Source organism: Bos indicus, chromosome 29 (assembly GCF_029378745.1).
Source record: "Bos indicus isolate NIAB-ARS_2022 breed Sahiwal x Tharparkar chromosome 29, NIAB-ARS_B.indTharparkar_mat_pri_1.0, whole genome shotgun sequence".
Lineage (NCBI taxonomy): Eukaryota > Metazoa > Chordata > Mammalia > Artiodactyla > Bovidae > Bos > Bos indicus.
This window is the reverse complement of record NC_091788.1, coordinates 2,482,391-2,509,971: the sequence shown is the minus strand read 5'-3', so window position 1 is coordinate 2,509,971 and position 27,581 is coordinate 2,482,391. Positions and strand designations below refer to the sequence as shown.

Below are 27,581 nucleotides of genomic sequence, written 5' to 3'. Positions count from 1 at the left end.
CAAATAAAGTATTTGTGAATGTGATTATACGTCTCAAATGGTAGACGAACTAGTTAGTATAGTTTTGCGGAAAATAATGTTCTGATGTAAAGAGAAACATCTTGATTTTGTATTTTTGTTTTTTTCATTTGCCATTATTACTTAGCACAGCCCTTCTCTATTGGAGATGATTGGCTTAGTCTCTTCCCGGTTTGCTCTCTCAGTCACTCTTTCCCTACTCTCTCGTAGGAGTCATCTCTACAGCAGACATTCTTGATCGAGAGACAACGGGGTCGTACTGGCTGACCGTGTACGCCACAGATAGGGGTGTTGTTCCACTCTATTCCACTATTGAGGTCTACATTGAAATTGAAGACGTGAATGACAACGCCCCGCTGACCTCGGAACCTATTTATTATCCTGTTGTCATGGAAAACTCTCCAAAGGATGTATCGGTCATTCAGATCCAGGCTGAGGACCCTGACTCTAGTTCCAGTGAAAAACTGACCTACAGGATTACAAGCGGGAATCCTCAGAACTTTTTTGCCATCAACGTCAAAACAGGTAAGGGGATGCTTGTATGACTTTTTTTTCAGTTGTTAGTCCACCTTTTAAATTCACAACTCTGGTATTTGCTGTGCCTTTTTATTTATTTCATTGTGTGGAGAAGAGCATCCTTCTTTCTGGGAACAGTTTCTGAAAAGGTGAATGTTCTTCCAGTCTGTTTCGGTATGTTTTAACCTCAGCTGAATGGAAGTGAAGTGATCTAACAGAAATTAAGAGGCTTTCTCAGAAAGCCTTAGGTTTGCTTTAGTCATAATTATAAAAAATGGCTCCTAGACCATTCAGAGAGCTGGCTGCTTGCTCTTGCTTTCTTAGGAGAACATAGCCTAGGCTATGCTGAGTTCTCTCGCTATCTGGCTTTGTGATGCCTCTCCTTCGAGACTGCCTCCCTCACTTGGCCTTAATCCAGCTCATTATAAATAATCTCCTTAAAGCCTTAACTTTAAGGCCCAGATTGTTGTGATTTCTGTATTACCCATCAATGAAGTGTTATGTTTAGAAGAGCTTCCAGTATCTAAATCTTTACATAAAACACACTTTTTTAATTTTCTGGGTTTTTGCTTAAAAGTTTCTAGAGATTGCAGAAAACTATACTTGTTGGCTAAGGATCAGAAAGGGCAGGTGTGGAGTTGGTTGAGTGTATTCTGAAGCAAGAAGCAAGTATATAGCACTGGAAAAAAATGCTTTGCAGAGGAAATCTCAGAAGTTCGTTGCTTTCTTGTGATTTGCCTCTTCTTGATATGTACAAGAGGGTGAAATACTCAGTGAGAGCTGAGATGGATGCAGTTTTAATTAATTGAAATTTAGAAGAATATAAAGATATTATTGCTGTTTCCCACTGGGCAAGTTGATGTTGGTCAAAAGTTAGGCTGGGTGATGGAGGTATGTTGGTGGGGATGTGTTCTGCTTTCTTGACAAAGTCCTGATGAAGTTGATAGTTGTTTTTCCTGCCTGTATTTGTTCGAGTAGAAACATACCGCTGACCCCAAGCATTTTATAACTGCCAGATTCCCATTAGCATAATGTAAAGAGAATGCCAAGGATTTTTTTTTTAACTATTGATTTTTTTTCTAACTATAATATGAGTAGGTTAGTCATTTTGTTAAGCAGAGTTCAGCATTTGAATAGCTTTGAATCCGGATCCGACCCTCATTTCCTTAGAAGACAGAGTAGTCATCAGCCACCAGTGTCTGATCGAGGCCTCCCTGAACCTGAGGAAGGGCCCAGAGAGCTGGAGCCACGCCCATCCCTTCAGCACCGCCTTAAACCCACGCAAGTGAGGATGCCTGCCCTCCTGATTCACCTCTCACTGTAGCCAAGGACTCTGCAGTATGGTGAAAGAGAAATGAATTCAGATACTCTAGCAAATTAACAAGAAGAAAGGACAAAGACAAAAAAAGTCACAGAAAAGAAGTTGAGGACATGGCCATCTTCACATTTCACTCCCCTGTGGAATCTGAAACACCCCAGCTAGATTCTGAGTCTTCTCTCTTGATTCCATTGGCATTTGAGTCAGTAAGGGCAAGCCCAGTGCCCTCTTTTGCAAAAGACACTGCACAAGGCCAATGTCAACTGGTCTCTTCCCGCACTCATGGCTGAAATTAAGGAAAGAATACACGTCACAGGAAGAATTTGGGTTGGAGGTGAAGACCATAGAATGAACATTAGTTGCAGAGAGCATGTAGACTCCTGTAACTAAAGATGTCTTTTATACAGCTTTGAAAAGTTTATGCATAAATTTTCAGAAAGTCCTGTATTATCAAAATTTGGACTGCATTACATGATAGGAACTTCATCATAGTTATAATTTCCCTGTCCTTGTTGTAGATTTTTAAAAAGGATTTGTTCCAAGAATGACAATTTAGACCAACTTTTCTAATAGTCTAAAAGGAACGCATGGCACACTTTGTAATTCTCAGACACATGATAAAAAAACATTGGATTTTGTTTCTCCATTTAGTCATTCACCAAGCGTGTACTGTGCCTTCTGGCTTACAAACAAGATCTACTTTATAGAGTTATAAACTCAAGAGATGGCCCACGCTTATCAGGGACCCAAAGGTACATGAAATTAGTAAAATGACAAGCATTTATGATAGAGTGAAAGTAGAGTGAGAGAGTGCAATAACTGATTATGGTGGAAGAGTTTCACTCAATATGGGGCAGGTGAGAGTGGTGGTCAGGGTATACTTCATGGAGGAGGTAACATTTGGGGTTAGAAGTCCTGGTTTTCAAAACCTTGCTCTGTACATCTAACTGGGAAGCACCATAAACTGCAAAGAAAAACATAGACTAAATCAGACTCTCTGTGCTTTATGAGCTTGGGCAAGTTATCGAACCTCTCTGAACTTCATTGTTTAGTGAGAAAGGATTGTTGCAAGGGATAGAGAGGCTCTCATGTGAAGTGGTCACCACAGTGGCTGGCACATTGAAACTGTGCAAAGAAAGTTGGTACCCCATCTGACTGCTGTAACTGATTACAGGCACATCATTTAATCTCCTAGGGCCTCAAGTTCTTACCTAGAGAAGGAAAATGCCTTGCTTTCTTCATACGAATTGCTCATGAAGTTTCAATGTCATGATGTGTTTGAAGGCCATTGGTGAAATACAAATCTCCAAAAGAATCATATTATGGCTGTTCCTATTTCTGTTGGGGTGCATGGAACCATAAGCCTGGTGTAACTCTTGTTAAGTGTGTTGCTCTAATAATCCTGTCCATGGAGAAATTTCCCTCCAATTCAACAAACCCTCCAATGAGACGCTTTAATTTTGGGCATACCTCTTATTTCTCTAAAGCCCTTTATCTGCAATGGTTACACTAATATAACATTTTTCAGGAATGCAGGGGAGATGTACCTAACTGGTATATTTAGGTAAGATTTATGCTTTAGATTTTTTTCAACTAGATGTGGACCTGGGTAAACTGACCTTTCATTCCTCTGTGGTAGAGCTGAAATTTAGAGAGTTTCGTTTTGCTTTGGCAATGTGCTCCATAATAAATAAGGATTAAAATGATTAATGCAAACTCAAATAATGTCAATGCTTAGGGTCCACAGCTTGCAGCAGATAACAGATGTCCTGAACTTGAGAAGGGAGAGAGAGACAGAGATTTCTCTGATGAACACTCTGTTCTCTACCTAAAGAACTGTTTTGTTTTGTTTTGTTTTTCTACCAGACCTAAAATCACTTAAAGTCAGTAGTCTGTGGACTTTCTCCAATAATTCCTGTGGCTTAAGAAGGAAAACAAAAGCTGTAATGCTCCTAGGTCCTTTCTGGCTTGTACAGAGAAACCTTGATTGATTCCAGGCTGAGCAGTTGATTTCAATCAAACGCAGCTTCTAGGCAGGGCCCTGCCTTGGCTTGTCAGTAACCGGAGCCCTGCTCACGTGTTCTAAGCTGGAGACACCCAGCAGGCTGGTGTTCACCTGTCTCTCTGGGTGAGCAGGAACTCGAATGCTTTCTTCCAGCATTTGTAGTGAAATCCAAGCTGGCCACTGAGTGGTCGTCCAGGCTGATTCTGGGAACAGGTGTGGGAAGTTCCTCTAGGATTTCAGAGTGTTTACTGTAGTCTTGTCTACAGTATGGAAACCATTTAGCACAGTGCCAGCATGCTAGCATTTAGTACAGCACTCAATAAATGTTGTTATTATTATTCAGTTCAGTCTCTCAGTTGTGTCCGACTCTATGTGACCCCATGAACCGCAGCACGCCAGGCCTCCCTGTCCATCACCAACTCTCGGAGTCCACCCAAACCCATGTCCACTGAGTTGATGATGCCATCCAAACATCTCATCCTCTGTTGTCCCCTTCTCCTCCTGCCCTCAATCTTTCCCAGCATCAGGGTCTTTTCCAATGAGTCAGCTTTTCGCATGAGGTGGCCAAAGTATTGGAGTTTCAGCCTCAACATCAGTCCTTCCAATGAACACCCATGACTGATCTCCTTTAGGATGGACTGGTTGGATCTCTTTGCAGTCCAAGGGACTCTCAAGAGTCTTATCCAACACCACAGTTCAAAAGCATCAATTCTTCTGTGCTCAGCTTTCTTTATAGTCCAACTCTCACATCCATACATGACCACTGGAAAAACCATAGCCTTGACTAGACGGACCTTTGTTGGCAAAGTAATGTCTCTGCTTTTTAATATGCTGTCTAGGTTGTTCATAACTTTCCTTCCAAGGAGTAAGCGTCTTTTAATTTCATGGCTGCAATCACCATCTGCAGTTATTTTGGAGCCCAGAAAAATAAAGTCAGCCACTGTTTCCACTGTTTCCCCATCTATCTGCCATGAAGTGATGGGACCAGATGCCATGATCTTCGTTTTCTGAATGTTGAGCTTTAAGCCAACTTTTTCACTCTCCACTTTCACTTTCATCAAGAGGCTTTTTAGTTCTTCTTCGCTTTCTGCCATAAGGGTGGTGTCATCTGGATATCTGAGGTTATTGATATTTCTCCCAGCAATCTTGATTCCAGCTTGTGGTTCCTCCAGCCCAACATTTCTCATGATATACTCTGCATAAAAGTTAAATAAGCAGGGTGACAATATATAGCCTTGACATACTCCTTTTCCTATTTGGAACCAGTCTGTTGTTCCATGTCCAGTTCTAACTGTTGCTTCTAGACCTGTATACAGGTTTCTTAAGAGGCGGATCAGGTGGTCTGGTATGCCCATCTCTGTCAGAATTTTCCACAGTTTATTGTGATCCACACAGTCAAAGGCTTTGGCATAGTCAATAATGCAGAAATAGATGTTTTTCTGGAACTCTTTTGCTTTTTCCATGATCCAGCAGATGTTGGCAATTTGATCTCTGGTTCCTCTGCCTTTTCTAAAACAAGCTTGACCATCAGGAAGTTCACGGTTCACATATTGCTGAAGCCTGGCTTGGAGAATTTTGAGCATTACTTTCCTAGCGTGTGAGATGAGTGCAATTGTGTGATAGTTTGAGCATTCTTTAGCCTTGCCTTTCTTTGGGATTGGAATGAAAACTGACCTTTTCCAGTCCTGTGGCCACTGCTGAGTTTTCCAAATTTGCTGGCATATTGAGTGCAGCACTTTTGCAGCGTAATCTTGTTAGTCATCCTGTATTCCCCATTAGAGTTGTTTGTGTAAGTTGCAAGCATACTGCTCCCTAGATATGTACACACACACACACACACACACACACACACACATATACATGTGAAAGTGAAAGTGAATGAAGTCACTTAGTCGTGTTCGACTCTTTGCTACCCCATGGACTGTAGCCTACCAGGTTCCTCTGTCCATGGGATTTTCCAGGCAATAGTACTGGAGTGGGTTGCCATTTCCTTCTTCAGGGGATCTTCCCGACTCAGGGATCAAACCCGGGTTTCCCACATTGTAGATAGATGCTTAACTGTCTGAGCCACCAGGGAAGTCCCCTATATATCAGATCAGATCAGTCACTCAGTCGTGTCCGACTCTTTGTGACCCCATGAATCGCAGCATGCCAGGCCTCCCTGTCCATCACCAACTCCCGGAGTTCACTGAGACTCACGTCCGTCGAGTCAGTGATGCCATCTAGCCATCTCATCCTCTGTCGTCCCCTTCTCCTCCTGCCCCCAATCCCTCCCAGCATCAGAGTCTTTTCCAGTGAGTCAACTCTTCACATGAGGTGGCCAAAGTACTGGAGTTTCAGCTTTAGCATCATTCCTTCCAAAGAAATCCCAGGGCTGATCTCCTTCAGAATGGACTGGTTGATACACAAACACACACACACACACACACACACACACACACATATATATTCTTTTTCTGATTCTTTTCCATGGTAAGTTATTATAAGATATTGATGGGCTTCCCTGGTGGCTCATTGAATATGGTTCTCTGTGCTGTACAGTAGGTCCTTTTTGTTTATCTATTTTGTATATAGTAACATGTATCTGTTCATCCCAAACTCCTAATTTTCCCTCCCTTTTCCACTTTGTTAACCATCATTTTGGTTTCTGTGTCTGTGAGTCTGTTTCCGTTTTGTAAATAAACTCATTTATATCCCTTTTTTGGATTCCCCCTGTAAGTGATATGATACGATGTGATATGGTGTTCTCTGTCTGATTTACTTCACTTAGTGTGATAAGCTCTGGGTTCATCCACGTTGCTGCAGTGGCTTCCCTTCCTAGTCAGTGTGTAGCGCTGGAACCTTCCATTGGGTTTTATAAAGTGTTAAGTGGGCTGTGTGTGCCTCTGCTATTCTAGACCTCAGGCATTGGTGGAATGGATGATAGAACAGAAGTATAAGACATTACTGCATTTAGGGAATTTATTCTCTTGGGAAAAATAGGCCCATCATGCATACAATGCATTTTAGCAGAGTGTAAGACAGATTATTAAAAAAAATAATAAATGGCCAAACTCTGTGGAATATAAGTTGTGAAGAAAGTGATACGTCAGGGTGGGGCAGAGTTCAATGCCAGCTGGAGTGGGAGAGGATGGTGTGAGGACTTGAAGACCCCGGAAGTGGGAGGCCTGAGGAATGGATCAGTCTGCAAAGAGAGAAGTGAGAAAATTACTCAGGGACTGTGGACACGTTAAGCTGACCTTGAAAGCCCATCCGTTGCTACTTGAGCTAGTTGGAGAGGCTTTATATCATTAAAGAAGGAATTTTAAAAGACTTATAAATGTCTGGAATGTTGGAAGATATTTGAGTAGCAACTATGCACATCTCTTTTATTTTTGTTTGATAATATTTAGATTTATTACAACCTTGGGTTTTATGTCTACCTTCTGAGAGGCCTAGTAAAATAATTTTTTAGAGAGGAAAAATCATGACTAAGAGAGACCCCTTTATTCTTTGCTTTTCCTCTGTCAAACATCCAACCAGGGTTAGCTTATGCTGTGTTGAAACCCTGCATCTCTGGAAGTGAGCCTTACTTAATCCAGACCTTTTGACGGTTGACTATCCACGGCATAGACTTTCTAAACTCCTTCCTGCAGTTGTGATATCTCCCTTTGGCCCATGTTCTGGCCAATGGCGTCTCCAGCTACCTTTGAGAGGAGGTGGAGGCTCAGCTCTCTTTCACTTTGTGTGAGCGTCGTGGCGTTGACCTGACCAAAGACCCCTGATGTGGAGGATGACTCACTGCCATCTCTTCTTAGGGGAGTTGAGAGGAAGATTCTCTTCAAAAGCATGTCTGCTGTAGGAATATATCAAAGCCTAACCTTACCTATTGATTCCCTTGGGCTTAGACAGTCTCCCTATACAAATGGGAGGGATACATTATTAAAACATTGGATGTCATTAGTTTCTGAACTAACTCTAATCAGCTTGGGACTTTCCTGTGGCTCATTTGTTAAGACACTACGCTTCCTGCTTCCACTGCAGGGGACAGAAGTTCGATCCCTGGTTGGGTAACTAAGATCCCATGTGCCCTGCAGCGTGGCCAAAATACATACATAAATAAAAAGCATCAGTGTGCCTTTTGGTATATGGTTTAAGACAAACCTGGAACATGTTATCCAGAGGGGTAACTGAGAGAGGAAACTCTAGACCATACTTCAGCATGATGATAATTGCTTGGTAGGCTTGTTAGACTACAGATTCCTAGGGAGGAACTCAATAATTTGCATTTCTAAGAAAGTCCTATGTGATGCTGACATTGCTCCCCTGAAAGCTTGGTTCCCAAGCTTCAGGACTTTAGTATCCAAAGAAAAACAAAGGAGGGAGGTAACACAGTGCTGAGGGATGTACCTGAGACAGGGCAGCCAACTTTATCCTTTATCCATACATTCTTGCCTTCCAGAGCTGGGATTCTGAGACTTGACCATGAATGCAGAGTGCTCTCTGTACCTGCCCCTACAATCAACTCTCATAGCTGTCAGATACTCTGATGAAGTAGGGAAAAATGAAAATCCTGTCTCTTTAATGGTCCATGAGCTAAAACATTGTGATTCCTAAGACTGGTTAATAAAAATCTGGGCTATATCAATGTTTGGATACCCTTTTATTATTTCCAAATATATAGAATTAAGCAGAAACCATTGCTAAATGGCATTCAGAACTACTTTAATGAATAGACAAACCTTCGGAATTAGTTTATCATCATAAAAAGAATGATGACTCAGAAGACAGGGGTGCTCAAAAAATAATCTAACATCTTAGGTAAGCTAAGCCTTCTGTTGATGCCCAGCTCTCTTCAGTGATAATCTGCTTAGGAAAATACTTTTTCCTGGAAAACAGAAGAGGACCTTGCTTTATAACATCAGAGATTAACACACACACACACACACACACACATTGAGGAACAAGGGGACAAATATTGATGCTTTTTTTTTGAGTGAACATTGCAGAAATCTCTTATTACAGTCTCTTGTTCCTTATGCCTTCCTAGTGAAAAGCTAAATTCTCCTGAATGGGGAGAAATGACCGCTGGGTGATGAGTTGATATTCATAAGTCCGGGCACAAAGCAGATAATGCAGCGAATGAGTATGTATGAAACTGTAAATCACCCTCGCCCCTTCCTTCAGCCATGAAAGGAGGCCTTGTCCTATAGAACATTAAATTGTGTTCATTTAATCCAACAAGTCCAGTAGAACAAATCGGCCTCATGCAGATTTATCACAGGAGGTTATTTAAATTCAGCGGTGACCTTTGCATCCCTGTGAATGTGCTTCACAGGAACAAGGACAAAGGGAACTTTTCTGCACTGTCGTCGTGTCTCTGGGGAGACTGCGTTTCCCCATGAGATCGACTCACAAGTGTGGACTAGGGGTTCGGGGCGGTTCTGAGGGTGCAGAGGGCTTGCTGAGGGGGGGCGGGTACATCACAAGGGGGGTGTTTTCACCTAGTGTGGGCTCTGGCTGCGCCTTCCTGTGGCCTGATTGTTAGAATGGCTGTGAATTTAAGTACGGATTTCAGGGTTACTCAGCTTCAATCCCTTTGACGTTGGGGACTGGGTAAGTCTTTGTTGTGGGGGGCTGTGCTATGCATTATAAGATGTTTAGTGACATTTCTGGCCTCTCCGAAATGCCACTAGCACCGCTTCCATGAGCTGTGACAGCCAAAATACCTCCGGACATTGTCAAACATCCCCTGGGGTAAAACTCATTGGAATATTTGGAACTCATTGAAAACCATTGAACTCACGTGGCGTATTTTCTGAGACTCTGTTTCATATGCCCTTAACAAAAAAACCCTGTGCCAGATGAGTGACTTATTAGGGAAGTGTGACGGTGTTGTTAACATTTTCAAAAAGTGCATGTGTGCATATATCAATATATAGATACAGTTGCATATATATTAATAATAATCAAGTGAAATAAAATGAAAAAGGAGGAAATCCAAAGGTACCCCTAATTTTCCTCTGACTCCAGGTTCCTTGTGTTTTAAAGATTTTATGAGTATTTGAAATCAAATTTATTGGCAAAAAAAGAACAAAACAATAACTTCTAGCAGAATGAAAGTGGATGAAACTATCGTTTTCTTAACTCTCAGTATTTGGAAAGGATTTGGCTGGTGACAAAATCCTCATCAAAGTCAGTTTTGTGCAGCATTCTTCAGGAAACAGCATCAAGAGATTATTTTGAGGGTCCCAGGGTTTATTCCCTTGAAATATTTAAGCAGCTCCATATCCCGTTTCTGCTTAATGTCAGCTTTCTAACGGATAAGTGTGTGGATTGTTTCTTCCCTGGAATAAAAGTGGGTGAAAAAGAAGAACCCAAATCCGTTGGCCCTCAGCCAGAGATTCTTCAGTCCTATATCTAGATTAGGGCTCTCCTAACTACGCAGTGTTCATTTATAAGCCCCAGAGAACTGCTAGATCTGTGGGGACTCAGAACCAGTGTCTGAGATCATCCTCCTCGGATACACCATAGGATGAAAAGACTCGGCTAGGTGAGAATTGGTGTCTCTGTAAGTATTAGGAAGGAAAACTTTGACCACCAAAAGTAAGTCAAGTTTTTACGGATGAGGCTGCTAGTTAGGCAACAGCATTCATGAGAAACAGATTCGGTTCTTTGAGTTAATAAGACTGTTACTTGGGAAAAGGATTTTCAGGTGCTGAGTTCTATGAAACCAATTCCAGGGGATCTTGGGCAAAACGGACAGAAGCCTGAGCAAGCACAAGCTGGAGGGAAGAGATGGCTGTCTGGGAACAGACCCTGGGCATGCAGGTGGCTCAGAGGCCCCTCCCTGAGGGGTGCGTGCATGCTAAGTACCTTCAGTGGAGTCCAACTCTTTGAGACACAATGGACTGTATCCTGTGACCATGGGATTCTCCAGGCAAGAATCCTGGAGTAGGTTGCCATGTCCTCCTCCAGAGGATCATCCCAATCCAAGGACCGAACCCTGTTCTCTTTTCTCTCCTGCGTTGGTAGGCAGGTTCCTTACCGCTAGCACCACCTGGGTTGGATGCTGCTTGTTCTGCCTACTGCTTATTCAGCAATGCTGTGGTATCACTCATGTCTCTGTGCTGTTGCATAGAGAAAAGCTATGACAAACCTAGACAGCATCTTTAAAAGCAAATTCATTACTTTGCTGGAAAAGGTCCATCTGAATCCCAGGGACAGGGGAGCCTGATGGGCTGCCGTCTATGGGTTGCACAGAGTCGGACACAACTGAAGCGACTTAGCAGCAGCAGCAGTCAAGGCTATGCTTTTTCTAGTCATCATGTATGGATATGAAAGTTGGACTATAAAGAAAGCTGAGTGCAGAAGAATTGATGCTTTTAAACTGTGGTGTTGGAGAAGACTCTTGAGAGTCCCTTGGACTGCAAGGAGATCCAACCAGTCCATCCTAAAGGAAATCAGTCCTGAATATTCACTGGGAGGACTGATGCTGAAGCTGAAGCTCCAATTTTGACTTTGGCCACGTGATGCGAAGGGCTGACTCATTAAAGAAGACCTTGATGGTAGGAAAGATTGAAGGCAGGAGGAGAAGGGGACGACAGATGGATGGCATCACCGACTCAACGGACATGCATTTGAGCAAGCTCCAGGAGATGGTGAAGGACAGGGAAGCCTGGCGTGCTGAAGTCCACGGGGTCACAAAGACTCAGACATGACTGAGTGACTGAGCAGCAATGCCTGTGCTGCTGCTTGGCCTCTCTCGTCCTCCAGCCTCCAGAGGAGGGATGGGGGAGGGGCAGGTCCAGATACCCAGAAGATGCCCATCCTGCTCCTGGGGCTCAGCTGCTGGCATAGCTGTTGCTGGAAATTACTGACAATTATTTGGGAGGGGGACACAGTCACGTAAATAAAGCAGATGATGGAGTTTTATATATACATATATATATAAATGAAAAAAGGTTGATTAAAGTCGTAAATTTCCCTTTTATATCTTTTATCTGGGCATTAACTCCACATCAGTAATTTACTGCATTGGTTTATTACTTTCTTCTGTTCTGAGAGAAACAGTGAATTTTAATTGAAATCACTGCCCGCTTCTCTTCATTCTTTCCAGACATTGTTAAAGGGAGACTCTTGCATATTCCCCGGCGTGCGCTTCCTTCCTCCAGGGGGTGACAGCAAGAAGGGGAACCTTAACCAAGGAAGCCAAACGCGGATCTGCTCTGTGCCCCAGCTGTGCCCGGGTTTTCACAGATTAGCTAGTTCACCTCTCATCACGGTCCTCAGAGGGCTTCCCTGGGGGCTCTGCTGTAAAAGAATCTGCCTGCAATGCAGGAGCCACAGGAGCCTTGGATTCCATCCCTGGGTCAGGAAGACCCCCTGGAGGAGGAAAGGGCAACCCACTCCAATATTCTTGCCTGGGAAATCCCATGGAAAGAGGAGCTTGGCAGGCTACAGTCCATGGGGTTGCAGAGTCAGACACGACTGAGCACACACACACACAGTCCTGGGAAGGAAATGGGCCTATGGGTACCTTGGTGACCTGCCCAAGGTCACCCAACTGATCGTGCAGAGCTAGGGTTGCTCTGATTAATGGTCCCCAGTGCTATGGACAAATGCCACAGAATGTGAAAATGTGAGCAGCTCCGGGAATGCATCAAGGATCTGAGGACTCGTGCTCAGTAAATTTTTTCAGATGAGTGTACACACACTTTATTTTGTATGCATTTATGGGTTGAATTGTGTCCCCCAAAAGACATCGTGACGTCTTAATCCCCTTCTACGCATGAATGTGACCTTATTTGGAAATAAGCCCTTGTAGATGTAATCTAGTTAAAATGAGATCCATGAGTGTGTGTGTGTGTGTGCTCAGTTGCTCAGTTACGTCTGACTTTGTGGTTCCATGGACTGTAGCCCACCAGACGACTCTGTTCACGGGATTTCCCAGGCAAGAGTACTGGACTGGGTTGCCATTTCCTTCTCCAAAGGATCTTCCTGACCCAGGGATCGGACCTGCATCTGTTGCGTCTACTGCCCCAGCGGGCAGACTCTTTACCACTGACACCACTTGCACTTCCCAGGTGGCTCAGACGGTAACGCAGCTGCCTGCAATGCAGGAGATCTGGGTTCGATCCCTGGGTCGGGAAGATCCCCTGGAGAAGGAAATGGCAACCCAGTCCAGTATTCTTGCCAGAAGAATCCCAAGGGCAGAGGAGCCTGCTGGCTACAGTCCATGGGGTCGCAAAGAGTTGGACACAACTCAGCGACACACACACACACACACACACACACCGCCACCTGGGTAGCCCCCTAATTGCATAAGGGTGGACCTAATTCAGTGACTCCTGTCCTTATTAGAAGAGGGGCCTGACTCAGAGAAAAGACGGCCGTGGGGCTGGAGGTGGAGGCAGAGGTTGAAGACATGCTCCCACAAGCCACGGAGGGCCAGGGGTCCTCAGCACCCTCTGCAAGGCGGAAAAAGCAGGGCCGATCCTCCCCTAGAGCTTTCAGAGGAAGGTGACTCTGCTGACACCCCGGCTTTTACCCTGAGACCTTCAGTGTGATAATACATGTCTGTTGTGCTCAGCAGCCAGTTTGCAGTTCTTGGTTATGGCAGCCCGCAGAGACTCCACAGGCTACCGTCGAAGGGCACAGATGGGAAGGCTGAGTTCTCCTAAGGGGCGGAGGTAGCTGGCATAACCAAGGACTCCTGATACTATGCTTTTCTTATTACACCAAATGTTAACAAGTTAGCAGGGATTTTTTTTCAGCCTTTGTTCAGTTTTTTTTTTTTTTTTCCTGTTGAAGTATAGTTGACTTACAACTTTGGGTTACTTTCAGGTATATAGCAATGTGACTCAGTTATATATGTGTGTGTGTAAATATATGTTTAAGCTAAGTCCCTTCAGTTGTGTCCGACTCTGTGTGGCTCTGTGGATTGTAGCTCACCAGTCTCCTCTGTCCATGGGATTCTCCAGGCAAGAATACTGGAGTAGGTTGCTGTGCCCTCCTCCAGGAGTTCTTTCTGACACGGAGATCGAACCCTCATCTCTTCTGTCTGCCTACATTGGCAGGTGGGTTCTTTTATCACTAGCGCCACCTGTAAAACAGACACACACACACAGATATAGATTTGAGATTCTTTCCCCTTATCAGTTATTAAAAAGTTCTGAGTATAGTTCCCTGTGCTATACAGTAGGTCCTTGTTGTTTATCTATTTTATGTATGTTAGTGTGTATGTGTTAATGGCAAACTCCTAATCTGTCCCTTTCCCCCTGCTTTCCTGTCTGGTAACCATAGTTTGTTTTCTATGTCCGTGTGTCTATTTCTATTTTGCATGTAAACTCATTTGCATTTTGATTTTGATTCTACATATAAACCATACATGGATGGACCTAGAGATTATCACAGAAAGGGAAGCATGCCGGACAGAGGAAGACAGGTATCCTGTGATATTGCTTATATGTGGAACCTAAGGATTTAGCAGGTTTCAAGATCGTCCATCCAGGCTTTACTTAGCTCTCTCATTTTTGTTGTTTGTTGTGCAGTACTTGTGATTTGGTTAAGTTTAATGATTTCGGGGAGTTCTAACAGGTATAAGGGATTTGATGAGAGATTTGTGTGGCCTTAAGTTGTCCAGTACTTTTGCCTAGAAAATCCCATGGACGGAGAAGCCTGGTAGGCTGCAGTCCATGGGGTCTCTAGAGTCGGACACGACTGAGCGACTTCACTTTCACTTTTCACTGTCATGCATTGGAGAAGGAAATGGCAACCCACTCCAGTGTTCTTGCCTGGAGAATCCCAGGGACAGGGAAGCCTGGTGGGCTGCCATCTATGGGGTCACACAGAGTCGGACACGACTGAAGCGACTTAGCAGCAGCAGCAGCAGGCCATGTGGAAGTTACTATTGAGCATCACTGGTGTGCTTCATAAATGAGAATCTCATCAGAGTCTCATTTATTTGATCACTTTTGAGTCCTTTAAAGTAAATTCTCTGCACTTGCCTTTCCAAGAGCTGGAAATTTCTACCTGAAAAGTAGCTACAGGATGAGGTATAGTTTCACCACTGACCTTGAGAACCCAAAGTCCGGGTTTACTATTGCTGCCACTTTACATTCTGGTCTTGGCATTTCCTGTCATTTTTAAATGACTTTGTTCCTAGCTTCTCGACATTGTTATAAAAACGTTCAAATGTTTTAAAAATTCATAAATTTTATTCACATTGAGGTAGATTTTTCTAGGAAAGCATATGAAAATCTGACAATAAAATGACAAAACCAACCTGTGGTGAATTATTGATGGCAGTTTCATGACTTAATAGCACAAGGACCAGTGTCTGTTTAGCTCTTTGCCATTTATTCTCATGATCAGACTTCTAATCATGGGAGGGGAGAAGCCAGGTAGAATAATGTCCAAGAGCCTGGGCACTGGAATCAGATATGTGTGCATTTGAATCCTAGCTCTACCACTTTCTCAGCTGTGTGAGGCTGGGCACATTACTTAACCTCGCTGAGCTGCAGTTTACTTTACTGCAAAAATGAGAGTATGTACATTAAATAATGAATTAGCTTGCCACCAAGGATAGATGAGTTAATATATGTAGAGTACTTTAGTAAGAATTTAGCACATAGTAAATTCTCAGTAAATGTAGAATGATGTTGTCTTCACATGCATGGAGTTTATTTTAGCTAATTTGACTTCCACATTATATGATTAGTCTTTGAGTTTCTAAAACACAGTGATATTGAAGGGAGGGAAAGAAGGGGACTGACAGGAGACAAAGCATAGAAATACAGCTAACCAGAACTTGGTGAACGTGAGCGTTGAAAACCATCTTTGTGATGTGGTGCAAAGTAGCATCAGACCTGAAATCTCACAGAGAAGATATGTGCATGCGTGCTCAATCGCTTAGTCTTGTCCGACTGTTTTGCAGCCCCAGGGACTTGGGGTTGCAAATCCCACTTTGTAACCCACAAGGCTCCTTGGTCCATGGATGTTCCAGGCAAGAGTACTGAAGTGGGTTGCCATTTCCTCCTCCAGGGGATTTTCCCGACGCAGGGATCAAACCCAAATCTCCTGCATTGGCAGGTGGTGTCTTTACCACTGAGTCACCTGGGAAGCCCCACAGAGAAGATTTCTTGTTAATGGCTTTGGAGGTATATGCCTAGCCCAGAACATCATCCCTTTTCTCTGAGAACTGCCCACCAGTCCTTCCCTCCTTGACCCTGGGACCAAGATTCTGTCTTCCCAAATTTATTATTGGGATTCACAGGTAATCTCTGGGTGCGGTGGAACTGAGGAGTTTTAAACCTGACAACTGTGGGTGAATGTTTGTGTCCCCCTAGAATGCATATATTGAAACTTAATTCCTGATGTGGTAGTATTTGAAGGTGGGGCCTTTGGGAAATGATTCTTTCATGATGGTGGGGCCCTTATGAAGAGGATTTGTGCCCTTACAAGAGGAATCTCAGGAAGATCCCTCTCCCCTTCTGCAAAATGAGGATGCATCCAGAAGACACAGTCTGCCAACCAGGAAGTGTGACTTCACCAGATACTGAGTCTGCTGCATCTGGATCTTGGACTTCCAGCATCCAGATTGTGAGAAATAAATCTCTGTTGTTTATGAAACACCAAGCTGATGATATTTTGTTAGAGCTATCCCAATGGACTGAGAGAGAGGCTGTGAGCATGAGGCAGCTGAGGGACAGACAGACAGGCTCTGATAGGCTTGATCCTGAAGGCTTTCCACTGGTTGGTCCAGAGGTTACTGACACGCAGCTGTACTCTTTGCCCTTAGATTCTCTAAGGGACCCTACAGTAATAATACATATTTTTTCCATCAGAGTTTGGAGTGTCTCTTTTGTAAATGAAAGGACCATAACAGACTATTGCTGTGGAAACCAGGTCAGGAGGAGGCTCAGGACAGAAGAAACATTCTCCAATGTCAACAGTGCACACAGGTTAAAGACTAGAAGAAGCCTTTAGATTTGGTAATCTGGGGAGAAACCAGTGAAAGGCATTTGTCTTTTTAAGTCACATTATTGCTAGGATTGTTCATCTGCATTAGCTTGAATGTCGACCACCACTTTGCATCTTTTATTTGTGGAATTCTGTGAGTCATGACCTAAAATATTTGTGGTCTCCAGCATGTGCTTGAATTAAACCCTGTCTCTCTTCATTAATAGTTCTCAGAGGGATATTAGCTGGCTTGAATTTTATCTGTAGGAAAATTTGCCAACAATTTGGTTAAAAGCACATTATCCTGTTTTAGACAACCCTGTTAATCCTTAATGTTTGGAACAAGATGTGCATGATAACCACCTGTTTTCTCATAGTTTCACCCTGTGAAATTCGCCAAATACACCCGTGAGAAGCAAGGATTCTTCCTGGATTGGCAGCCCGTCTTGTCACATGCTAAACTTATGGCAATAGACAAGTTTCTTAACTTCTTATGACCAGGTTGTTCATCAGGAAAATGGAGATACTGAATTGGTGCTAAGATTTAACAGATTTATGTACTTTATAAAGCCTTAGCTTAGCCTCTTACAAATAAAATGCTCAAGAAATATAGTATGAACTGCCACAGTCATTATTAAGGGACTTCCCAGGTGGTGCTACTGGTAAAGAGTCCCACCTGCAAATGCAGGAGATGCTGGAGATGTGGATTCGATCCCTGGGTCAGGAAGATCCCCTGGAGGAGGAAAATGGCAACCTACTCCAGTATTCTTGCCTGGAAAATCTCATGGACAGAGAAGGACTGGTGGGCTACAGTCCATTGGGTCACAAAGAGTAAGACACGACTGAGTGACTGAGCATGCATGCATGCAGCCATTATTAAATGCATTCAACATTTTGCCTTTCATCAGGATATGCTTATAAAGAATCCTTTCTTGAAAACTGACAAGAATCAGTGTAAATAGAAGCCTTGAGGGAACTAGATATATACTAAATGTTTCATTTTTTATGACTGTTTGCTGTATACCAGTGTCCAAGGATGATAAAACAAGCATGCTCTTCTTCAGGATCTCACAGTGCAGAAGTATTTCACCATCGACTGTCACTCACTGCTGCTGTCACATAGCTTGAAAATGAAGAGATTAAGTAAATAATATTAAAGGCTTTTATGGGACTTTTTTTTTCCGGCAATAATAGATGGTTACAATATTTATAGGTTATTTTCGGAAGGAAAACATCTGAGAACATGAGTGAGGAAATGTAAAATAAATACATCACATTAGAAACAGAATATTACAAGAAAATGCTGAGCTTTTGCCAATGAACCATTTTTAAATATGTTGCCATTACAGATACTTCAGTTAAGGAAGACAAATCCAATTTTACCTCCTACCACTTTAGTTAATTTCTCTATAAAATTTCCTATTTTATAAAGACATACTTCATCTTGGCTATGTACATACTAAATTGTTCATTTTTTAGTTAGTTAAATTGTTTTCTGTCACAGTGAGCAATGCTTTTCTCTGAAGAAATGATGTTCATGCACGGGAAATGGGGTTATTTATTAAAATGGTTTATTATGAAACTAGATTTAGACATATTTCTCTCATTTTGTATTTAAGTGTTTTTAGTGCCCAATGAAATGGCTTTTAGTGTAAAGTGGGCTTTGACAGTCCATTCCCAAAGTCTAACTTTTACAGTTAATCAAATACACTTGGTGGATTTATATTTATGTGCATATGTTTAGAAATATCAGAGATGGTTTCAGTTAATCACTATCAGTGCTTTGCTGGGTTATCATAATTAGTAAATGGCTTAAGTTATTTTGTGTTTTCATTCCTGTCTGATTTAATAAGGCTTTGTGGTCTGGGGACTCTGTACATAGGTGTGAGAGGAACACAAAGAAATAGGAAACTTCTCAGCCCTAAGAGAGTGAACTGTGTGTTTTTACAATATTGAAAACCACTTTTAACAAAAGGAAGGCGTATGTTTGGGGTTGAATCCTGAGCTTGTTACTGAAGCTGTGTGTTGGAAGTTTAGTCATATCCAGTAACTTCCAGGACAGTGAAATTACACAGAAGTGGTTTTCCGTATAACTGAATTTTAACCCTTTAACATATCTGCAAAACAGAAGTAGACTCACAGACATAGAAAGCAAACATATGGTTACCCAAAGGGATAGGTGGGTGGGAGGACGGTGGAGATAAATTAGGAATTTGAAATGAACATATACACACTCTACTATGTATAAAATAGGTAAATAACAAGGATGTACTATATAGCACAGAGAACTATACTCAGTATCTTATAGTAACCTCTAATGGAAAAGAATTTGAATCACTTTGCTATATAGCTGAAACTAACACAATATTGTAAATTAACTATACTTCAGTTAAAAAAAGAAAAAAAAAAAAAACTTTAAGAAAACATCTCTGGCTTTCGGGTCCACTTGCCAAAGTGTGTTAAATTTATTCTTTCAACTTGCAAGCATAGTATACTTAAATTGAACACGATGATACCAGCAGCTCTGGTGTCATGGTCCCACCTGGGGCTTATGTTCAGAAAGATCACAAGTGTGGTTTAATGCTCTGCTGGTACTATCTGAAAATTCTTAATAATTTTTGAAGAGGCTTGGTGCCTTCATTTTACACTGGGCTCTGAAAATTACATAGTCCATTGTGGACACAGGGTTTCCCTTGGGACGTCTGATGGTCATCTAGGGCCATCAAATGACTACTGTTTGCGCCTCCTCATGTGGGCTTCCCAGGTGGTGCTAGTGATAAGGAACGCACGTACCAGTGCCAGAGACTTAAGAGATGCCGGTTCCATCCCTGGGTCAGGAAGATCCCCTGGAGGAGGGCATGGCAACCCACTCCAGTGCTCTTGCCTGGAGACTCCCATGGACAGAGGAGCCTGGCGGGCTATGGTCCACAGGATGACAGTCACACACGACTGAAGTGACTTAGCACGCACATGCCCGTATCTGAGCTCAGCTCGCCAGCACGGGCTTCTGTTATCAGCATGCCTTTCTCTCCCAGGGCTCTGTCTTCTAATTTGCTGCTTCTCATCTGCTGAGACATCATATCAATGAGGGATTCGAATAATAAGTAGGTTGCGAATCACCAGGCTTTGAAGGGTGACCTTGAAGCCTCCTTCCCTGGAGTGACAGTGTGCAGTGCAGTAAACAGGCTTCGTGGTGTCGGTGTTAGTGATCACAGGCCATTTTTGCTCTTCCCTTGGACTGACTGCTGTGGTGAAGAGGCTGCTTCTGTATAAACACCAGGTAAGACTGTGCAATCCTGGTCCATTTCTATTAAAGGGAAATCGTTGGCAGCAAGCTCTTTTCAAAGCCCACTTAATTTTCAAAATTAATCATAGACAGAAAGAACATAAGTGAGGTTTCTTTCATGAAACTTTTGTCAGATAAATCTGATGAGCTATGGCGTTTTCCCTGTCGACTTAAAACACTTCAGATTTAAAGATTTTAGATACTTTAAAACACTTTAGCTTTTTAAAGTGAAAGCACTTTAGATTCCAGTCATTTCTATCCTTTCAAATTGTCCATGTACCTTCAAAGCATTGTTCTTGCTTGGTGCCCTCTTATCCTAAAGGAAACCATGTTATATATTTTTTTAAAATTATAAGTACATTTGTATATCACAGCATTCTGCATGATTTTCTTTCTTTCTTTCTTTTTTTTTTTTTTTTGACACAGGTCATAATTGCTAGGTTTTCCCTACAACCATGCAACTTCATTTTTCAGTCTACTTGGATTTCTACTAGCTCATCTTTGCAGTGATTTCTAGTTTTCTTCTGGAGTAGTTTTCTGCTTTCCAGCATCCAAGCTCTGTCTGGCAAAAGCAAGCAAAACCACGTAAATATTCTGTTATGTCTTAGGTTCATCGTAGAAGAAATGTGCTGACATTTGTATTATAAGAAAAGAAAAGTCTTCAGAGTGGAAAGGGATGTTTCTTGTTCATCATTATTTTTTAATTTAATTAATGGATTGATTCATGCTTGGCTACTCTGGGTCTTTGCTGCCGCCGTCTGTTGCTGGTTGCGGTGAGTGGAGGCTGCACTCCGGTTGCACGCGCTGGCTTCCCGTTGCCGTGGCTTCTCTCGTTGCAGAGCACAGGCTCCGGGCACCTGGGCTTCAGTAGGTGCAGCCCGTGGGCTCAGCAGTTGTGACTCACAGCTCTAGCGTTCAGCCGCAGTAGTTGTAGCCAATGAGCTTAGTTGCTCCCCGGCATGGGGTGTCTTCTCGGATGAGAGATCGACCCCGTGTCCCCTGCGTTGGCTGGCGGATTCCTAGCCACCGGACCATCAGGGAAGTCCCTCATCATGTTTACTTGTTCATTTATTCACCATTCTGTGTTATTTATTGAGCACTTACTATGTGCCAGGCACTGCAGTAGGCACCAGGGTACAGTGGGCAATGGGGAGTTGTTTTCCATTCGGAGAACAGTGCTTTACACACAGCAGAACTCTAAGGAAATGTGGAAAGAAGGAAAAGACGTACATGCTTTGCATAATATGTGTCATTTGTTAATATTGCATAGGGATTTCTGAACTCCTTTTGTAACAAAAAGCACTTAAACGTTTCTGAAATCCAACCATGGTTGAAATTCTCCTGACTAATTGCTTTTGTTTAAACTTCCATTTGACATTTGAACTATTTTCAAAATGTCATCTCTGGATTCACTTGCCTTGGAGAAATTGAAAGAAATTTTATGTTGACATAGCCTTCAAGTCATCAAAATGTGCAAAGTCCTGAAAATTTCATGTGTTCATAAAGGAAAACTAAGCAAGTTAGTCTTTTTTACAACCGGTTTATTCTAGGTTATCAAAGTGCTTTGGAAATTGCAGCTTCAATTTTGTGCCAGGTCTTAACATTAACTGGTGTGGGCATGGTTAAAACAGTGTCACAGTGACCTACCTCTATGATGCTGTCCTATTATGGTGGATTTTAGTGTGATTTGACATGTGGAGGGGGACAGCAGGTAATTATTTGGGATATACCTTTTACTTGCATAAACAGGAGGAAAATGGGAGTTGGTCTTTGCTAATAGATGTCATAGTAATAATTATGATCATAGTTATAATTTATATGATGCTTCACAGATTTAAAACTCTCACACATTTTATCTATGATAGGCTTAGAATAACCTGTTTCACAAGATAAAAGTCCACCTAGGTAACCTACAGAAAAGTTCTCTAGATTTAGAATTGTATACCTCAGAATCAAAAACAGTGGACATATCTCAGTTACTAACCAATCCTACTTAGATCCTTTGTTTTTGAGGAAGGCCAACCATTGTATTGAGAGTTAAAATAAAGAAAGGGTTGGGGTAAAAGTAAGGCCAGTTGTCTATAAACTCATTAGAAACAAGTTATTGGGAGCAGTGTGTTGTATATCTATGGATTTGGTCTTTATCATAAACATCGTAAATAAATTCAGTATTCTCTAGCCTCCCATGAGTTGATATTGTTTCGTCTTGACTCATGTAATACTTGTTGATGTTGGTGGTGGCTTAGATGCTAAGCTGTGTCCAACTCCTTGTGACCCCATTCACTGTAGCCCACCAGGCTTCTCTGTCCACGGGATTTCCCAGGCAAGAATACTAGAGTGGGTTGCCATTTCCTTCTCCAGGGGATCTTCCTGGACCAGGGATCAAACCCATGTCTCCTACATTGGCAAACGGGTTTTTTTTTTTTTTACCAGTGAGCCACCAACGAAACCCCCATGTAATAATTCTGGGTTAATTAATTCAGCAAACACATAAGGAAAATCTGCTGTATGTCAGGCGTTCCAAAAGTACAAAAGCAAGAACATGTCATTCCTTAAGGTAGGCAGGGTCTTCAGACTTCTGTTACAATTTCTGCAGTACTTCATGTCATTTTTATTGATCCCTACTGAACAAATGGTCCTTTACCTATAAATAGATTTAATTTCCTCTGCATCCTGGATTCTTTGTCAAGACAAGAATGATTGTAAACCAATACTTCCTTGCACTGGAGGAGCATGTGTGAACCCTGCTGTCAGCCCTCTTGGTAAAGAAGACTCTCAAATAGTTGTTTGGAGCATACAGTCCTCAGTTACACATTAAAGAACACATTTCCAAAAGGATGTTTGTGAAGAGAAACTGGTTTCTTTCCAGAAGTAAATGCAGAGCCAAAATAGAAACAGACTCAAGATGTGGAGAACAGAACAGACTCAAGATACGTAACTTGTGGTTACCAAGGGTTTGGAAAGAGTGGAGGAGGTTTGAGGAGAGGATTGAGAGTTTGGGATTCATACAGTGCAAAGTATTGTATATATGATGGACAAGCAACAACATCCTACTGTGTGGTACAGGGAACTTTATTCAATATCCTACAATAAACCATGATGGATAAGAATATATATATATATATGGAGAAGGCAATGGTACGCCACTCCAGTACTCTTGCCTGGAAAATCCCATGGATGGAGGAGCCTGGTGGGCTCCAGTCCAGGAGGTCGCTAAGAGTCGGACACGACTGAGAGACTTCACTTTCACTTTTCACTTTCATGCATTGGAGAAGGAAATGGCAACCCACTCCAGTGTTCTTGCCTGGAGAATCCCAGGGACAGAGGAGCCTGGTGGGCTGCCATCTATGGGGTCGCACAGAGTCGGAAACGACTGAAGTGACTTAGCAGCAGTATATAACTGAATCCCTTTGCTGTACACCTGAATTTAACACTACATCGTAATTCAAGTATACTTCAGTAAAATTGAAAACAACAACAACAAGTAAATAGAGAACCAACAATCTGTTTTAAATTTTTAATTTTAAATCTGGTTCCAAATTGGGAAAGGAGTATGACAAGGCTGTATATTGTCACCCTGCTTATTTAACTTATATGCAGAGTACATCATGTGAAATGCCGGGCTGGGCTGGATGAAACACAAGCTGGAATCAAGATTGCCGGGAGAAATATCAATAACCTTAGATATGCAGATGACACCACCCTTATGGCAGAAAGTGAAGAAGAACTAAAGAACCTCTTGATGAAAGTGAAAGAGGAGCATGCAAATGTTGGCTTAAAGCCTAACATTCAAAAACTAAGATCATGGCATCTGGTCCCATCACTTCATGGCAAATAGAGGGGGAAACAATGAGAGACTTTATTTTCTTTGGGCTCCAAATCACTGCAGTTGTTGACTGCAGCCATGAAATTTAAAGACACTTGCTCCTTGGAAGAAAAGCTATGACCAACCAGATAGCATATTAAAAAGCAGAGACATTACTTTGCCAAAAAGGTCCATCTAGTCAAAGCTATGGTTTTTCCAGTAGTCATGTGTGGATGTGAGAGTTGGACCATAAAGAAAGCTGAGCGGCAAAGAACTGATGATTTTGAACTGTGGTGTTGGAGAGGACACTTGAGAGTCCCTTGGACTGAAAGATCAAACCAGGCAATCCTAAAGGAAATCAGTCCTAAATATTCATTAGGACTGATGCTGAAGCAGAAACTCTAATACTTTGGCCACCTGATGCGAAAAACTGACTCATTGGAAAAGACCCTGATGCTGGGAAAGACTAAAGGCAGAAGGAGAAGGGGATGACAGAGAATGAGAGGGTTGGATGGCATCACCAACTCAATGGACATGTGTTTGAGTAAACTCTGGGAGTTGGTGATGGACAGAGAAGCCTGGCATGCTGTGGTTTGTGGGGTCGCAAAGAGTTGGACACAACTGAGTGACTGAACTGAACTGAATGTGTTTTAACCAGAAATGAAGCACTCCCTGGTATAAACCAACTCTCATCACCTGCCCTGTCTCCTCCAGCCCAGGAAATAAATTACACTGTGACAGCTGGACTTTTAGCAGAGTCACCCTTAGTTGAGGTTCTCAGAGTCCTGTCCCCAACTAGGAATGCTCTTGTGTGCATGCTAAGTCTCTTCAGTCATGTCTTACTCTTTGTAACCCTATGTACTGTAGCCCTTCAGGCTCCTCTGTCCATGGGATTCTCCAGGCAAGAATACTGGAGCAGGTTGCCATGCCCTCCTCCAGGGGATCTTCCCAACCCAGGGATCGAACCCACATCCCTTATGTCTCTTGCATTGGCAGGCGGATTCTTTACCACTAGTGCCACTGAGGACGCTCTTAGGATCAACACAGACCCCTGGTGCTCTCAGAGGGCAGCCCCCCTCCAAGGGCAGAAAGCAGTGGCCAGAAAGGAGTGGCCAGCTGCCTGGGCCCTCGGGGAGCTCCTGGTTGAGTAACAGCTGTCACTCTTGTGGTTGCACCCTGAGGCAGTGCAGTGGCTAACTCTTCAGACCGGTTTGGAGGTGAGGTGAGCCAGACACTGTGCCCATGACTTGTGGAACTGTCTGAGGCACCTTCTGTAATTAATGTTCACTGGTCCACAGATGCTCAAAAAGTTCGGTTTTACTAGGTCAGAGCACGAGTTCTTTAGGCCTCAAAGGACAGGTGTGCCGGACCCCCTGGTCCCCACGCCTGCTTCCCATGTCCTCCTCTGCCCTCGGACACTTGGCGCTCCTGCTCTGGGGCCAGGGGCGCACGTCCTCTCAGCCTGCCGGGCACCAGTCGCTCTTTCTAGGGTCCTGCCCCGGTGTCAGCCCTAGAGGCGGCCTTCCTTGACCCCCTGCTCTAACCCTGCCGGTCCTGTTCTTTCTGAGCCCTTCCCCGCTCCATTTCTCTGGTGCACATTTCCTGCTGTCTAACAGAGAGCGTATCTGTAACCTGCTTATTTGGCTTCTTCTTTATTTACCCACTAGGATAGACGGTCCAGGAAGACACCCCTGTATGTTCTGTCTTAAATAGTGACTGGCAAGTAAGTAGATGTTTAGTAAATAATTTTTTTATTCTCCAGTCACTTTTATTTTTTTGGCTTTGACGTGCAGCATGCAGGATCTTTCTTCCCAGACCGGGTATGGAACCTGTGTCCCCTACAGTGGAAGCGAGGAGTCCTAACCACTGGATCTCCAGGGAATTCCCTAGTAAATATTTGTTGAATGACTAAGTGAGTAATCAGATCATTTAATGAAAGGATAAATTTGCTAGAATCCTTACTTGGAGGAATCACAAATACTGAAGTCCAAATTTGTACCCTCTCTGTTGAGAGGCCATGCACTAATTTTCCAAACCAAAAGCCTAGGGAGTAGGCATGATATGAACTTCCTCATTTAAAATGTGCAGATGTTGGCAAGTGGGTCAAAGAGAGAAAAGCCAAGGTGTACATGAAGGTGTGGAAGCAGAGGTGGCCAGGTACATTCTTTCCCTCTGTCCTGGGTTTGTATGGGAATTTGCTTTGCCAGGCTTCTATTTAAAGACATTTTCCCCTGTGCAGTCATGGATGTTTCATGCTTTATACCAAAGCCATTTCAGAACCACTTCTGGACATGTTGTGGCTTAGCAAATAGCCTTCCCATCCTGAGATGATAACTGATAGTAGAATGTGAGCATTTCTAAAATTAAGCTTTTGATCCTGGAAACGTTCACAACTGTACTTAGAGAAATTGTCATTTTTTTCCCCTGCTTCTCTCTCCGTGTGCTTGTTAGATTTTCCATACGTTGTTTATAATAACTTTTCCCTGCGGTTGAAGATAACAGATTTTTGCTTTTAATTCAAGAAATGTCGTCTGCCGTAATGTTTTGCAACACGATACTTTCCAAGTTTCAAAGTGAGAGTGTGTTGTCTGATTGTGTTTTTGCATGTGAGACTATAGAAGTGGTGATAATAGCCCCGGAGCTGCCGTGTGCGGCTCCCCTGCCCTTCATCCTTGTTGGTGTGCTTAAGCGCCTGTACAGGATTTTTTTTTTTTTTTTTGTCATTGTAATTTAAATTCAGAAGGAGTCTATTTGCATGGTAATCATAAACTAAGGGAAGCACTGTTTCATTTCTCTCTGGGATCTGTTTTCTGGCATCCTCGCATTCTCTAGCACTTTAACCTGGCAACAGCATATTAACAGCAATTCATACACCGTATTTTAACATGTAGAATAACCCCCAGAAGATTAATACATGATGAGGAGAAAAAAATTAAGAAGGGATGTTGAGGCCATCATTAATTTTGCTTTCATACATCATATCTTGGTTCTTTCTGATCTGAAGTGAAATTAGAGTCACCCTAGAGCTTTCAACATCCAGAAAAAAATATTATTGTTACAATGAAGCACAAGCATCATTGCCCTTCTTCTAAAGACTGAGATTCCACTGTGAGGATGCAAATGACAGTCTCATTGTTTGGATTCATTATTTTTCAATAAGGCTTTTTAAGAGGGTTATTTTCTTTCTGTGAGCACTATCAGGAAAGAACTCTTTAACTAACTGTTCATCTGGTGTGCCCTGAACCAGAGAAAGATGGATAGTTAAAGAGACTTCTCTCTCAATTCAAGTGATTACCCTGTGTTCTTGTCTTAAGTGAGAGAGTTGTGAGGCCAGGGGTTATATCTTCAATCACATCAAATGACACTTATTTGTTCACAAAACAAGCTCGATTAGATTAATTTCCCCAGATGATCGTATTAGGTGAGGTGATTCAGCTAATGCCTTAAGATTTCTTCAGATCAGGGATGCCTGCTCAGATACCTGCCAGGGCAGAGAGGGAACACAAGGCAGTGACGTGGGCCTGGTCAGGTAGCTGCTCAGAAAGCAGGACGCTGGCTGCACAGGTCCAGCTGGACCATTTACCTGGAACCCTGGTGGCTCAGACGGTAAAGAATCTGCCTGCAGAGCGGGAGACCTGGGTTCAATACCGAAGTCAGGAAGATCCCCTGGAGAAGAGAATGGCTACCCTCT

General features: G+C 42.8%; 1 protein-coding gene across 5 annotated transcripts in view; it reads left to right on the top strand.

Moving 5' to 3' along the window:
- The window catches only part of FAT3 (FAT atypical cadherin 3), an 801,654-nt gene that overhangs the window by 346,262 nt on the left and 427,811 nt on the right, over positions 1-27,581 (top strand). For all 5 annotated transcript variants that reach the window (XM_070782590.1, XM_070782589.1, XM_070782588.1 and 2 more), the window contains exon 3: positions 229-543. In XM_070782590.1, the coding sequence (XP_070638691.1) occupies positions 229-543 (315 nt within the window). The remainder of the gene's footprint in view (positions 1-228; positions 544-27,581) is intronic.